At 44.0% G+C, this 13658-nt stretch overlaps 2 protein-coding genes across 3 annotated transcripts; both read left to right on the forward strand.

Annotated features, from left to right (window-relative positions):
• The first annotated feature begins 1287 nt into the window (after positions 1-1287).
• foxq1b (forkhead box Q1b) lies at positions 1288-2905 on the forward strand. The gene has a single exon (XM_044201038.1). The coding sequence runs from the start codon at positions 1494-1496 to the stop codon at positions 2373-2375; it is 882 nt and encodes a 293-aa protein (XP_044056973.1). The 5' UTR covers positions 1288-1493; the 3' UTR covers positions 2376-2905.
• Positions 2906-7004: 4099 nt separating this feature from the next.
• On the forward strand, positions 7005-11789 carry LOC122878338 (forkhead box protein F2-like). 2 transcript variants are annotated; one of them, XM_044201036.1, is made up of 3 exons: positions 7005-7123; positions 8133-9126; positions 11097-11789. In XM_044201036.1, the coding sequence occupies exons 1-3, from the start codon at positions 7121-7123 to the stop codon at positions 11267-11269; spliced, it is 1170 nt and encodes a 389-aa protein (XP_044056971.1). In that variant the 5' UTR covers positions 7005-7120; the 3' UTR covers positions 11270-11789. The 2 variants fall into 2 exon arrangements, with proteins under 2 accessions (XP_044056971.1, XP_044056970.1); XM_044201035.1 differs by lacking the exon at positions 7005-7123 and adding an exon at positions 7153-7507.
• The last annotated feature ends 1869 nt before the right edge of the window (positions 11790-13658 follow it).

The following is a 13658-nucleotide window of genomic DNA, read 5'->3' on the forward strand; positions in this document are numbered from 1 at the left end:
AAATGCCACTGAGTCCTCATATTATCATTTGGATTTTGAGGACTTGTTTTTTAAAGAATAAAATCAGTGAAAAAACAACTAAATCCAAAACATTATAATAATATAAGTTTGAGCTCAGAAAACGAACGCTACAGTAACTCAAACAATAACCTACAGTAGTATTGTAGTTAGGGTCACTGGGATTCCCCTTTACGTTCAACAGTGAGACCTTCACAAATGTTTTGAGAGACAGAGACTGCCTCCCTGCTTATGTGCATCACCGGTTCAAACGCAGAGTGACTCGCCTGTTTAGCACCCAGGCTTCTGTCGCACCGGTGTTTCTATGCAGGCAGGTGCAATGGCCCTCTGAACTTTACATGACCTCTCAGGCAATCTTTGTTTTTTATTCTCTCAGCCCTCTTGCTTAACCTGAGAGCTTACACATCATTCATTGTGCGTTACGTGGAACTCATCCAAACCCACGTCTTTTAATTCAGTTTTGCGTCCGCGCTACTTCCCCATCCCCAGCGCCGGTGGAGGAACAGGTTGAAGTGAACAGCAGTAACAGCCCTGTCTCTTTTCCCATTTATTCTTTCCTCTTCTTTCTGCCAATCCAGTGTTTTTTTCTGATTCATTTACCCCAGCGTGTAACTTTTCAGCACTCCCCCAGGGCTTTGCTGTTGTGCGCAAAAATGTGCATTTTCCCCCATGGAACCACCTAAAATCTAATCGGCTCCCTCACCGAGGACCGCGGCTGTGTTCCATGGGAAGCGAGTAAAGAGAAAACGAGACCAAGACTGCTGATTACAATTGGGGGGAAAAAATGCATCTGAACTGAAGTTTTGACTTTTTTCAAGAATTTTCAATTTTAATGAGCTTTCACTGAACCTGGAATCGAGACAAAAAAAGGGGGAACAAATACAGTTGTTTCAGTGATTCATCATCTAGCAGAAAAGGTTTATTTGAATGGGCATAAGGCGCAAAATGTGGTTCAGGAAAAGTGTTTTGTCAGAAAACTGTGGAGGCAAACAGTTGATATGTAAAGTTGATGCTGCCGTGTCTCTCATCTGTGTGACAAACGACTCCAGGACGTTTTTTGGTTAGCCTACATTTTAGACTAATTATTTTTCATACCTGCCCTCTCTTGCCTCACTCCCTCCCTGTTTTTGTTCTTCCCTGGCGTGGCACAGTAGCGTCCAATTGTAAACATACATATATTATATCACTCAATCGCTTCAATGGATTCGGGCTGGAAACCCCGCCCGTGGGCCGTCCCTCGCCGAGGCATTATATTATAGCAAGACAAGCGTGTCTCCGGAGACAGATCGGTATTCTGCTGCTCCGGACTGAGGCTCAGGGTGCCTCCAGCGCTTCAGACGAGCCTTTACAACACACAAACACACAGAGACATTTCGGCTGTCAGGACTGCTACACCTGCTCTGCTGCTCAGCTGAGACAAGACTGTAACGGAGGTGACACTTAAGGGAGAAGATCATCCTACTTTTCGGAACAGAATGAAACTTGAAGTTTTCTCTGCGCACCACTTCGCTCAGAAGCCGCTGGAGTTGTGCATGGAGGCAGAGGGGGGAGTCCCGTCTCCTCTATCCGGGGACGAGCTGGGGTCGGACGGGGACTGCGTGGCCAACAGCCCGGCACCTGTCACCCAGAGCGGTGACGCCAGCAAGGGGAAGCCCTACACCCGCAGACCGAAACCCCCTTACTCCTACATCGCCCTCATCGCCATGGCCATCCGGGAGTCCAGCAGCGGCCGCCTCACTCTGGCAGAGATCAACGAGTACCTGATGAAGAAATTCCCGTTTTTCCGCGGCAGCTACACCGGCTGGAGGAACTCGGTGCGCCACAACCTGTCACTCAACGACTGCTTCCTCAAAGTGCTGCGGGACCCGTCCAGGCCATGGGGCAAGGACAACTACTGGATGCTCAACCCGCAAAGCGAGTACACCTTTGCTGACGGGGTGTTCCGCCGCAGGAGGAAGCGCATCGCCAAGAGGTCCCCCAAGGAGCAGGAGAGCCCGGACATCCTGAGCGAGGACACCCGCCTCCCCGCCCCGGAGGAGAGGGTGGGGGCCAAGTTCTCCAGCTCGTTCGCCATCGACAGCATCCTCAGCACACCCTTCAAACGGAGGGAGGACAGCTACGTTGATGCAGAAACCCACGCCCCCCGGTTCTACTGGTCCCCGGGGGTCCACCTACTGCCTTACACTCTGAGCTACCCGGCACAGCACACGTACCTGTCAGAGGGGGCGTACGTCAGCTCAGAGCCCAGCAGGGACGCACTCACATACCTCCAGCAGACAGCACCGGAGGCCGCTGTCCACGCGCTCAAGATGCCCAACAAGGCGCGAGGGTTCCATATAGACTCTTTGCTTTCATAAAACACCCGGACTGCTGTCAGACTTGTATGTTTTGACCCATGATGTGCACTTTTGTGGGCGCTCTTAGCTTTCAGTGCTTTAGCTGTTTAACTGTTTGGGACTCTGCCTGTCCCGCCGTGACTACTGTAAGTCATCTTGCAGTGAAAAAACAAACATGACGTGTTGTTGTCTATAGATCCAACTGTGTGGTGACTCAGCAAATAGCTACTGTCATTGCAGGACATTCCACTGTGTGCGCGTGTGCGTGTGCGTGTGTGTGTGTGTGAGAGAGAGAGAGTGTATTCACCATGGTTCATTGGTCATTTCTACTGTATGACGGCAACCACGTTGAATCTATTCATCTATTTATATTTTGATGTTTTGTATGACCTGCTGTATGAAATGTTGTTGTATATATAAAAATATTGACTGAGCTGCGATGAGAAATCACGTGGCTGCACTAGAAACGCATGGAAATGCCCGACGTTTTCCTAAGATTGATTCGTGCATGTCTGGTATTTTTATGAATAAAAAAACGTGAAACAATGGGACCCTGATGTTCAGTGTGTTATTCATTACAGACATGAAAGGGTGTTTGTGAGATCAGAAGCAGGTGTACAGATCAGTGGGGGTGAATGGGCCTTACACCTGTTCAAGAGGAGAGACGAAGTATGTGGTAGATTTTACTGTAAAGGCAAAAAGGAAGGGAATTGTTGGTCTCATAATCTTTTGAAAATGAACTCCTAAATCATCAAAGTCAAAATAATAGAGTTAAACTCAAAGCCCAGCAAAGTGCCTCAGGGCTCCTCTTACACTGATGCCTTCAGTACTTTAAGTTCTATGAAAATATATGAATATTGGTAGGTAGCAGCTTATTGAAAAGGCAAAAAGAAGGTCAGTCTATTGATACATTGCAATCAAGGCAAAAAAAAACCTCAGTAAACAAATAAAATAACAGATCAAATAATAAAGATTAAACACAAAAGACAATATTGTTCTAATTATTATGTTATATTGTATACTACTGTGTCATGCACATACATGTGCCCAGCCCACATGGACTCATAAGACACCAAACATACCGTCGCAGTGGGGAAGACAAGAACATCATTCTCACATATAATATTTCATTTCAAACAAAGAACTGTGTCTCAGGCTCCACAAATGAAATCTGCCACACACAAAAAAAAAAAAGGTTCCCTTTCTAAAAGAAGTTTCGGTTACACTTTGCTTGGATAGTCCGTCTACAGATAGTTTATGGAGTATTTCAGTAACATTTCAACAGCTTATTAGTTGAAATTCAACAATTCAGCTGTTTCACAAAAAGGTTTGGTTCGGTTTAGGCACAAAAACATCTCGATTAGGGTGTGTTCATGAATTGTCACATATACTGATAATCTGTTAAACATCTACAGACAACAGCGAAACAGCTGAAATGCTGCACATACTCTATAACCATCTGTAGGCGGACTGTCCGAGCAAAGCGTAAAACTAGTTTTTATAGTTCGGCTATCCAGAAGAACTCATCCGAAATTAAGGACGTTTTGCTAAAATTATTATTATTGTTGCTGTCGTTATTTTTATATTTTGATCTCATTTTCTATGTTAACAGCTCACTGATATTAATACTTTCACTGCTATACGACAAAATAACAATATGAAATCTGCCACACAGTGTTTACTAGAATATTGAAATGATGTGGTGCATGCAGTCGGTTCTACGTTGGGATCGGTGCACAAGTGTTTATCAGAAACTAATAATAAACTACAGACAACAAGGACAGAGATGGGGTGTGAAATGTGTCCGTGGTGCTCCCATCGTAGTCAGTTTGTTGCGTCATCAAAGCACGACTAGGCCTATCAGTTTTGATTATTTAAGACGGCCAGATGTTCAGATTTACATGGACACACACATATTATAAAACAATATGCGCACACGGTGCTGCAGGCTGTTTACCGCTCGTGTCCGGCGGTTGCTCTCCGCGGTCCTGAAACAGACCCCAGACCCGCCAATGACGAGCCACTGTTCATGTCAAATAATAAATTCGTCTAACTTCAATATAAAAACGAGAGAACACTGTTTGACTCCGACACACAGTTAGTTGCCCTAAAGGGAAAATGGTATTCATGTCATTTTCTTAATGATCTCCGATCAGTCTGGTGTCAGATTTACTCGGTCCCGAGCCTTGTATGTTTGTTTAGAGTAAAGTTTAGTGTAATAAACACTTTCGCTCTGACAGCTTTAAATAATAAGCTCATTTTTACCATATGCTATCACAAAACAAGAATAATATTACAAAAATTAGAGGTCATTTTCCAAATTGGAACCTGCTCTCCAACAGACTGATGCCACGGCATTACAAAAGGTTGGTGTTTTATTTGCAATTCAGCCCAATGGAAAGCGAACGCAACACTTGTATTAATTAAAAGATATTAAATGACAAAATCCAAGCAAGCTTTTTAACCTGGTGTTTGGACTTTTGGACATGAACCCGTCTAATGCAGGTGGATTAGTCAAAACGAATCTGCAAATTTCAAAACTAAATAGCCGGTATTTTGTTTGCACAGTCATCATGTTTTGATAATGGCTGCACACTGAGCGGGCCTACATCGCATATGCCCCTACTGATCGTTGTGCACATACATGCTGTGGCTTTAAACCAGAAGCAGGCCGGACTGAGGCGTGTTTCCAGAGCGCGCCGAGCAGTCTGACAGGTGACAGGTGAGACTCGCTTCTGTTTTCAGGGACAATGCTGCAACCTGCAGGTGAAACGCCGGAACAGCATACCTGTCTGCGGGGCTGTCACGTGGCTCAGGTCCTCTCAGAAGCCCTACATTGTTGACATCCTAGTTGTCATGACGCGCATCCTTCATATTTGTAAACAGCTTTTCTTTGCACGTACATTTCAACCGGTGTCTGTTTCGACCCAGTCCACATCACGCTGCCTGACGAGGAACTCAGGCCTCTTCCAGGGCTGACTGCCTGCAAATAAGGCCCACAGTGTTATGAAACCAAACTTTAAGGCAGGCACAATGTTAGGAAGTCCAAACAGTCTGTCACTCCGGCAAACTGAACCGCGCCTGACCTCCCAGAGTCCCGGAGAGGCAGCTCCAAAGCTCCCGGCACCGCCACAGGAAACACAGGCGGAGCGGCCAGGAGAAAACCCGGGCAGCACAAAGAATATTACATTACCGTGAAAAGGACCTGAACTAGTATTTTATTTCACGAGTTTTATTTATATATTTATAATATATAAGGAGAGTAAAAAAAAAATAAAAAAAAAACATGGGCCATTTAAGACAGCCCTAATTATTGTTATGTATAAACACTGTGTTTGCATATTATTTGGGAAAAGCTGGTTTATAAATATTTGTTGATGCTTAGTTTTATTGAGAAATATAGGATTCTTATGATTTTGTTTGTGTAACGTAGTTCATTTTAATGTATTCTGGTATAACTGTAGGCCGTGGCCATTTTATTTTTTAAATGGCCTGAAATAGGTTACCCGAGGTCAGGCAGCCCGACAAACATTCTCTCAAAATCTCATCGACCTAATATTTTATGGGGGATAAACAATATATTTCAGCCTAAACATGAAAACAAACAGAAGGCTTTATTATGTCGGCAATATAGGCTCATACGGGCCTCCAGCCGTGACTGTATTCCAAAGACAAACTCTTCTGTCAAAAACACCTCTGAATGGCTTTTGTGGTGGCCGCTGATCACTTGATATTTCCAAAAGGCTAAATTGGGAGCTCGTGTAATCTCGGTGCGTAAAAGCAGCCGGAGCGCCGTCTTCAAAGCGCTCCCAGAACAAAGATTCCCTCTGCGAGCCAAAGCATCCTGATCTCAGCGGGGGTCATACGTTTTGATGTCGCAGGAAATTTCTGGGGCCGTTAAGATCCTCCAAACTGCATGTCACGGTGGAAAATGATTTTATCCGCAGATCCTTTGTTGTGCAAAGTGCAAAGGTTATTGTTGCTGGTTATTGTTTGGAAAATCCTCCAGGCTATATCTAAACTTAAGAAGCTTGTGTCGGCAAACACGTGCACAGACACAGACTTGAGTAACCTATATGGGAAAAAAATAAAAGTGAAAATATTGAACTATGTTTTTTCTGCAAAGTTTTCACTGATGGTGTTGTCCTACAAACCGCGTCATGGGCACGTGGAAAATAAAGGACACAATGACCTACAATTACACTGAAATATTACCAAGACTACAAATGAATAAGCATAATAAAAATAAATCGGGACAAACACGCACAACACAACCAAACAGCTCTCGGTTTAGCGACAGCCACAAGACTTGATGCTTTTGTTCTTCAAAGACCAATGATCTCCTCTCCGTCGCAGCACGGATGTTGATATTACCTTTATGGGATATATAACTCCATCATGTTGGACAAATCTGCGTGTGATGTCTCCATAGGGGAGGAAACTGTCGACGCCCGCTCGCCTAATTTCGCTTTTCTCTCTCTAATGAACGTGGGGCCCATGGGACCGGCTCTGGCCCGGGGCGGTAAGCTGACACTGGCGCGCTGTGTGTGGTATCCAGGGCCGGGCTTGATGGAAAAAGCCTGCTTCCACTCATGTCAAAGTCATTTACTCAGAGCAACCCCCCGCTTACACACGCACGGTAAAGACCACCACCTCTCCATCTCTCACACTCCTCGCCCCAGCCCGGCACCGCGACAGTTTGTTTTTGTTATCCTCTGGACCAGTTTGGGAGGAAATTATGAGCAAAATAATACAAATAATACAAGATGGTGCGTATTTTATTGCTTCTCAGCGATGCGTTTGGGTATTATCTGCCGCAGATATCGTGTAGGCCCAAGTGAATGTTTTTGGGCTTCATGGTTTTAATTCCAAGCTGGACCTTTTGCACATATTGTGGTGTTTATTCGTGTCAGGAAAATGTATGATCAGCGGCACATCGGGCTGAAATCACAACTTCATACATGCAGGACCAGAGGGGGAAAAAATCTCGTTTTTAACTTGTGTCTGGCGTGTGGCGCTGTTGATTGGGATGTCTGGGGGAGGTTTGATGGATGGCTTAATTGCGTGTAGTCCGAACTTGAAGAGAGCTGGTGGGAGGGGAAGAGAGACGACGAGGAGAGGAGAGAATGAGGGCTTTAACGCTGCTGAGAACGGTAAGTGGACTTGGGCCAGATTTGGCAAGAGGGTGGAGGGGGTGGCTCTATTCGTCACTGATTTCAGGGGGATTTACAGGCGTAGAATGCGGATGAGGAGAAGAGGTGGGGGGGGGGGCTCTCGCAGAGGGAAGAAAGATTTATGAAATGATAGGTGGTCGAGCTTTGTTTGGCTGGACTGCTGCGCGCAATAAGTCGAGGGGTTTTCGTGTTTCCTCCACTTGAGGGATTATTAAGGCGGTCGATGGCCACCCGGCGCGCCACACTGCACCTCTTAGCGACTCTGTGACACCCAGTGGAGCCTCTGTGTCGAGCTAAAGCCCTGGACACTCAGTCTCCAGTAGATAACCCGCTCCCCCCACTCTCTCTTCCTCTTCCTCTCTCTGTCAGTGCGTACCCACCGTGCGTTCTGCATGCGTCAAGGGAGAACTGTGCGTAACGGGAGAGTCGTGCGTAACTGGAGACAGATTTCACTCCATTTTGCGCTGGGATTCTGAGGACCACTGGCGGTGTAACGCTCACTTGTAAAGACACTGACCGCTGGATCCCAATATATTTCTCTTGTGAAACATCTCACGGCTCGTCTTTTCTCCCTCCCTCCCTTCCTTCCTTCACTCTACGCCAGTCGTACGTCAGAGCTGACATGACGACCGAGACCCCTCAGCAGCAGCTGGACCCTCCGCCTCCTCTGAGATCCAGCCCGGCGTCCGGCGTCCTGCACCCCGCCATGCTGAGCCCACAAGCCGCCACAGAAAGTTCGTCCACCGCCATTAAAGGAAAGAAAACCAGCTCCGGTTTACGGCGACCGGAAAAGCCGCCTTACTCCTACATCGCTCTCATCGTTATGGCAATACAGAGCTCCCCCACCAAAAGACTGACACTCAGTGAGATCTACCAGTTCCTCCAAGCTCGCTTCCCATTCTTCAGGGGCTCATATCAGGGCTGGAAGAACTCGGTCCGGCATAATCTTTCGCTGAATGAGTGCTTCATCAAGCTGCCCAAAGGGCTGGGCAGGCCGGGGAAAGGCCACTACTGGACCATCGATCCGGGCAGTGAGTTCATGTTCGAGGAAGGCTCGTTTCGTCGTAGACCCAGAGGCTTCCGAAGAAAATGTCAAGCTCTGAAGCCCATGTATCGGATGATGAACGGCATAGGCTTCGGTACCTCCATTCTCCCGCAGAGTTTTGACTTTCAAGCTCCATCCGCCACTCTCGCCTGTCACAGCAACAGCTACAACTTGGACATGATGAGCAATTCAATGGCCGGGGGGTACGACGGGCTGAGCGGCGGCCACCACGTACCCCACATGTCACCGAGCCCCGGCTCCACATACATGGCGAGCTGTCCTGTGCCGCCTAACGGGGAGTACGGCCCGGACAGCAGCAGCAGCCCCGTACCGTCCTCTCCAGCCATGGCCAGCGCGCTGGACGGACACTCCCCGTACGCCAGTACATCCGCACACTGGGCGTCCTCCGGCGGGTCCCACTACATCAAACAGCAGCCTCTAGCCTCCAGCAGCCCCGCATCCTCTGGTTTACACTCCGGCATGTCGCCTTACTCCCTGGAGCAGAGCTATCTTCACCAGAACGGCAGGGACAGCCACACCAGCGACATATCAGGTAGGCCTGCCACAAACTCACTGATGATGAACCCTGTTTAATATATTTGGGGGTTGTCATAAATTAATAAAAACACATGATAATGATCCAGAAGCAATATGCAATATTTAGTTTCTATCAGCAGCAGAGGCCTGTGGCAATTTCAAAATGTTTTCAAGGAGTAAAAATTTAATTATGAAGATACAGAAATAGAACTAATGTCTAAAATCGGGATTGTTGTGCTTTTTTGAAAGTAATAATATAATACAGCTCATACCAATGGGGAGTTTACATATTCGTGCAAGGCAAGTAATAAGATACATGTATCATAGCACTATTGATGTCAATTAGGCTATATGAATATATGTATATGAATTGTATTTTCCTCTCATTATTTCAGTCTAAGCGTTTACTAAGTTCAACAGTTGGGGGTGACAAAATAATTTAACAACTCGTTTTGTTGAGCAATAAATTTGCACTGAATGTTTACTGAATAATAACCCCCCCCAAAACCACACGCACTGGCCTCGGTTCATTAAAATTAACGTTAGTTTTCAAAATGATTTTCAAGCCAAGAAATAAATAAAATTCAGATTCTAGGAGATGCTAATGTTTAATGTGTGTCTCTTTAATCCACAGTCTGCAGGATTATCTAAGTCACATCTGTACAAATCTTCGCGGGACATTTTGCCCAACAAACAGATTAAGAAACACAGCTATTCTGTGATCGCGTTCTTAATTCACCTCCCCAGTTCACGCTCATTTACTTTAACATAACACACCGAGGCTTTACTGAAGTCTGGGGATTTCACCGAGGCGAGTAACCAATGCTGGAGCCCGAAAGGGTCCCAGAGGTTAAATAAACAAAGACTGTGCAGGTCGGACCACACCGGCGGAGGATTTCAACCACCGCGTATCCAAAATCCACGAGAGACGGAAGGCCTTGTTAAACTTTACGCAGCGTCTTAATTGAGGCTGTACGAGAGGATACATGTGCTGGGCTGCACAGTGCCGGGTCGGCAACTGTACTGTCACTCAGAGGGACTCGTGTGTTGTCTGTAAAAACGGGCGCAGGGCAGCGAGCTGAGGCCCGGAGGATAAAGCCTGCTGTCTTCCCCTGAAAAACACAGTCACATCTGGAGTCCTTATGACCTTGACGAAGCCACAGCCTTTCCATTTATTTTTCTGTTTCTGGAAATAGGCTCACTTACTAAGTCTGATTTAAATATTCTTGCAAGTTTGGGGCTCTCCAGGGAAAATGACTCACACAGATTATTATTATCGGTTATAAATCGAAATAAAAGCATTCACTTCATTTAAAAAAAAAAATAGCTAAAGAAAGGCGGTGCCTTTTAAAATTCAAATTAGCCGGGAAATGATCGCGCTGTCACTTTGTGGAAGGTGTATAGAAGGCAAATGTCCACAAATTATCATTAAAAAAATTAAGTTATTTCTATTTATGGAAATAAATAATCAATTTCTGTAACTGTAAATTAATCCGTAAAGATGAGAGGCAGTTAGAGGGGACGTTATGTATTTTTTTTCTATAATTAATAATAATTTCAGTAAAATGAGGCCTAATCCGTCCTCAGCAGTCAGTTTTTTTCCTTTAATAAGTGTAATTGTGTGTAATGTGTAGCCACATGACATCAGGATCAGGGCGACGTTTGTTGCAGTTTTAAAAAGGATTGCCTGATATTTCTTATTCATCAATCCACATTTTACATCAGAACCGAAGTGAATACACATTTTGGGTTTATGAAACACTAGGCTATTTTATATTTCATTTTGAAGATATTTGACATGTGAAACATCCGTTTCTGGTCACCACACACGATGCTTACCTCCCACACAGTTTTTATGTGCAGACAGTTTTATACAAAACTCGGTTTAAGATGCTCAGAATAAAAATATTAGACTGTTCATAATGAATATTGTCGCCACCTGTTTATTTACATGTATTTGAATTCTCCTGTCTGTCTCCTCCGCAGTGGGGATTCCACGTTATCAGAGCCACTCCTCGGTGTGCGACAGGAAAGATTTTGTGTTAAACTTTAACGGCATCTCCTCCTTCCACCCCTCGGCTGGCGGATCCTACTATCACCATCACCACCACCACCATCCCCAGAGCGTCTGTCAGGACATCAAACCCTGCGTGATGTGAGCTCACCTGTCACTGTGGACTTAAACCGAGAGAGGCAGCGACGGTCACAGTGAAACTGCAGGTCCGTCACATGAGAACAAACAAGTGGACATTTTTCATTTCTTCTTCTTTTTGAATTTTTGGAGGATTCATACCAGGATGTATCGCGGTGTCCGCTCTCACGTGTTCGCCTCCTACATGCAGCCAAAGTAGCTTTATTGGTTGGACTTGAGTAAACTATGCATTGAAGGAAATGAATGAAGAAACCCCAGAGGCCTAAAAAAAACCACTTTGCCTATATGAACCCTGACAAGCGTTTTCTTCTTCAAAACAAGTTTCAGAAACACGACTTTTAATGTGTTTGCTCTTGTAACACATGCAAACAAATTATATTCTATGTAACGATATTCTATCCTATTAGAGTAACTACACACATGACGCTTTAGGCTAAGATGAACTGCAACAAACCTTGCACTTATTGTATAACCCTTTGCCAACTTTTTGTCCTGTAAAGGTTTCAATAAAGCTGATATATATTTTAGGCTACATTCCTAAATACTTCTGTCTTCCATGCACATTCATGTTTTTAATTTGCCTGAAAGGGAGGTGATATTGAGCTTGCATATAGCAGAAACACATATTAACACAGTGCATATTACTTTCTGGCTGGTCAGTATGGTTAGCAGTGGTGGAAAGTAACTAAGTACAAGTTAACTCAATTTGAGGTGCTTGTACTTTAATTGAGTATTTCTATTTTTGGCTACTTTATACTTGCACTCATGTATTTGGCAGCTGGAGTTACTTAGCAGGATGAGATTTAACATGCAAAACCTATATAATATTTATTATATATTAAGATACACAACGGCAGAGTAGTTAAACTTATCTCCCTTGCAAACAGCCACAGCGTTTAAATCATGTTTACATGTTGACACATCAGTAATTATAATAAAATGATACAATAGACAGGGACCCTTCTACTGCACAGTGAGTACTTTTACTTTCGATATTTATATGCATTTTGCTGTTAATTCTTCTGGACTTGTAAGGGATTGAATGCAGGACTTTTACTTATTATGGAGCATTTTTATATTGCGGTATTGCTACTGTCACTTAAGTAAAGGATCTGATTACTTCTTCCACCACTGATGATCAGGTTTTGAATTAGTATTATTCTCATTCAATAACAAAGGCACGTTTACAGTATCACAACCTAATGTGCAACACATAGCTACCGCGAAAACGGTTGCTTTGAATCTAATTTTTCAGTTAAAGAAAGCTTTTATCATTCAGTTAATAGTTTTCATTTTCAGAGTGATTTAAATGTGAAATTTCTATTATTTCAATGGTTTCTGTTTTGGTATGCAGTTGTGATTATAATGGGGGTGTTGCAGAGGTGGGAGAAGTATTCGGGTCCTTTACTTAAGTAAATGTAGCAATGCCACTATATAAAAATAAAGCTCCATTTCTCTATACTGTAACTCCATCATAAGCAAAAGTCCCATGTCTTTCTTTAGTAAAAGTAGAGAAGTATCATCAGCAAATTGTACTTACAGGATCAAAGGTATACAGCAGAATGGCCGCTGTGATTATACATTTTATATTATTGGAATTTTCGTTACTGATTTATTAACATGCAAACCAAATTTTTGTATAAGGTCAAAGTGGAGTTAATGTGTATCCTGTTGGGTAGTTTAATGTAAAACAATGAATCATATGTTAACAGCTTGTCATTTCTTTTGTAAGTAAAATCATGATCTCCAAAGTAACTACAGCTGTAAAATAAACGTAGTAAATGTAGAAAAACGTTTTCATTTTCCTCTGAAAGGTAGTGGGGTTGAATTATAAAGTAGCATAAAATAGAAATGCTCAAGTAAAGTACATGTACCTCAAAATTATACTTAAGTACAGTGCATTAGTTACTTTCTACCACTGTTGATAGGTAAGGGGTATTAAAATGACTTCTGCACTGATGTCAGTGGCACAAACAAAGAAATGTACAAAGCTAAGAACCACACAGGCTGATCACTAAGGCAAGATCATTTGCAGACTGATGATGAGGTGTGAGGTTCAAAAGATAAACGTCCTTTGAAAGTTAGATTACAGTGTAGAAGGATTTTGTAATGAAGAGGCCACTTCTTAGAAAATCTGATTATCCTTAGTTTGAATATTTCCACATTTTGCATGTTTTACAGCCACCTCCAGCCTTTGTAACACAGCTGAAAGTCTTTTGCATCCTGAGGCTGCTCCTTTCCATGTGGACATCCAGGGTTGCCAACATCTGAAGACGGCATATAAACAAATGAAACGACAGGGCCCGCGTCTATGGAAATGCAACAAAGTGGTATTTTTAGAGTGCAGTAAACAGATCCGACCCGAAAAGAGCTGCCTCGTCACACAAACAGAAAGC

Source organism: Siniperca chuatsi, linkage group LG6, assembly GCF_020085105.1.
Source record: "Siniperca chuatsi isolate FFG_IHB_CAS linkage group LG6, ASM2008510v1, whole genome shotgun sequence".
NCBI lineage: Eukaryota > Metazoa > Chordata > Actinopteri > Centrarchiformes > Sinipercidae > Siniperca > Siniperca chuatsi.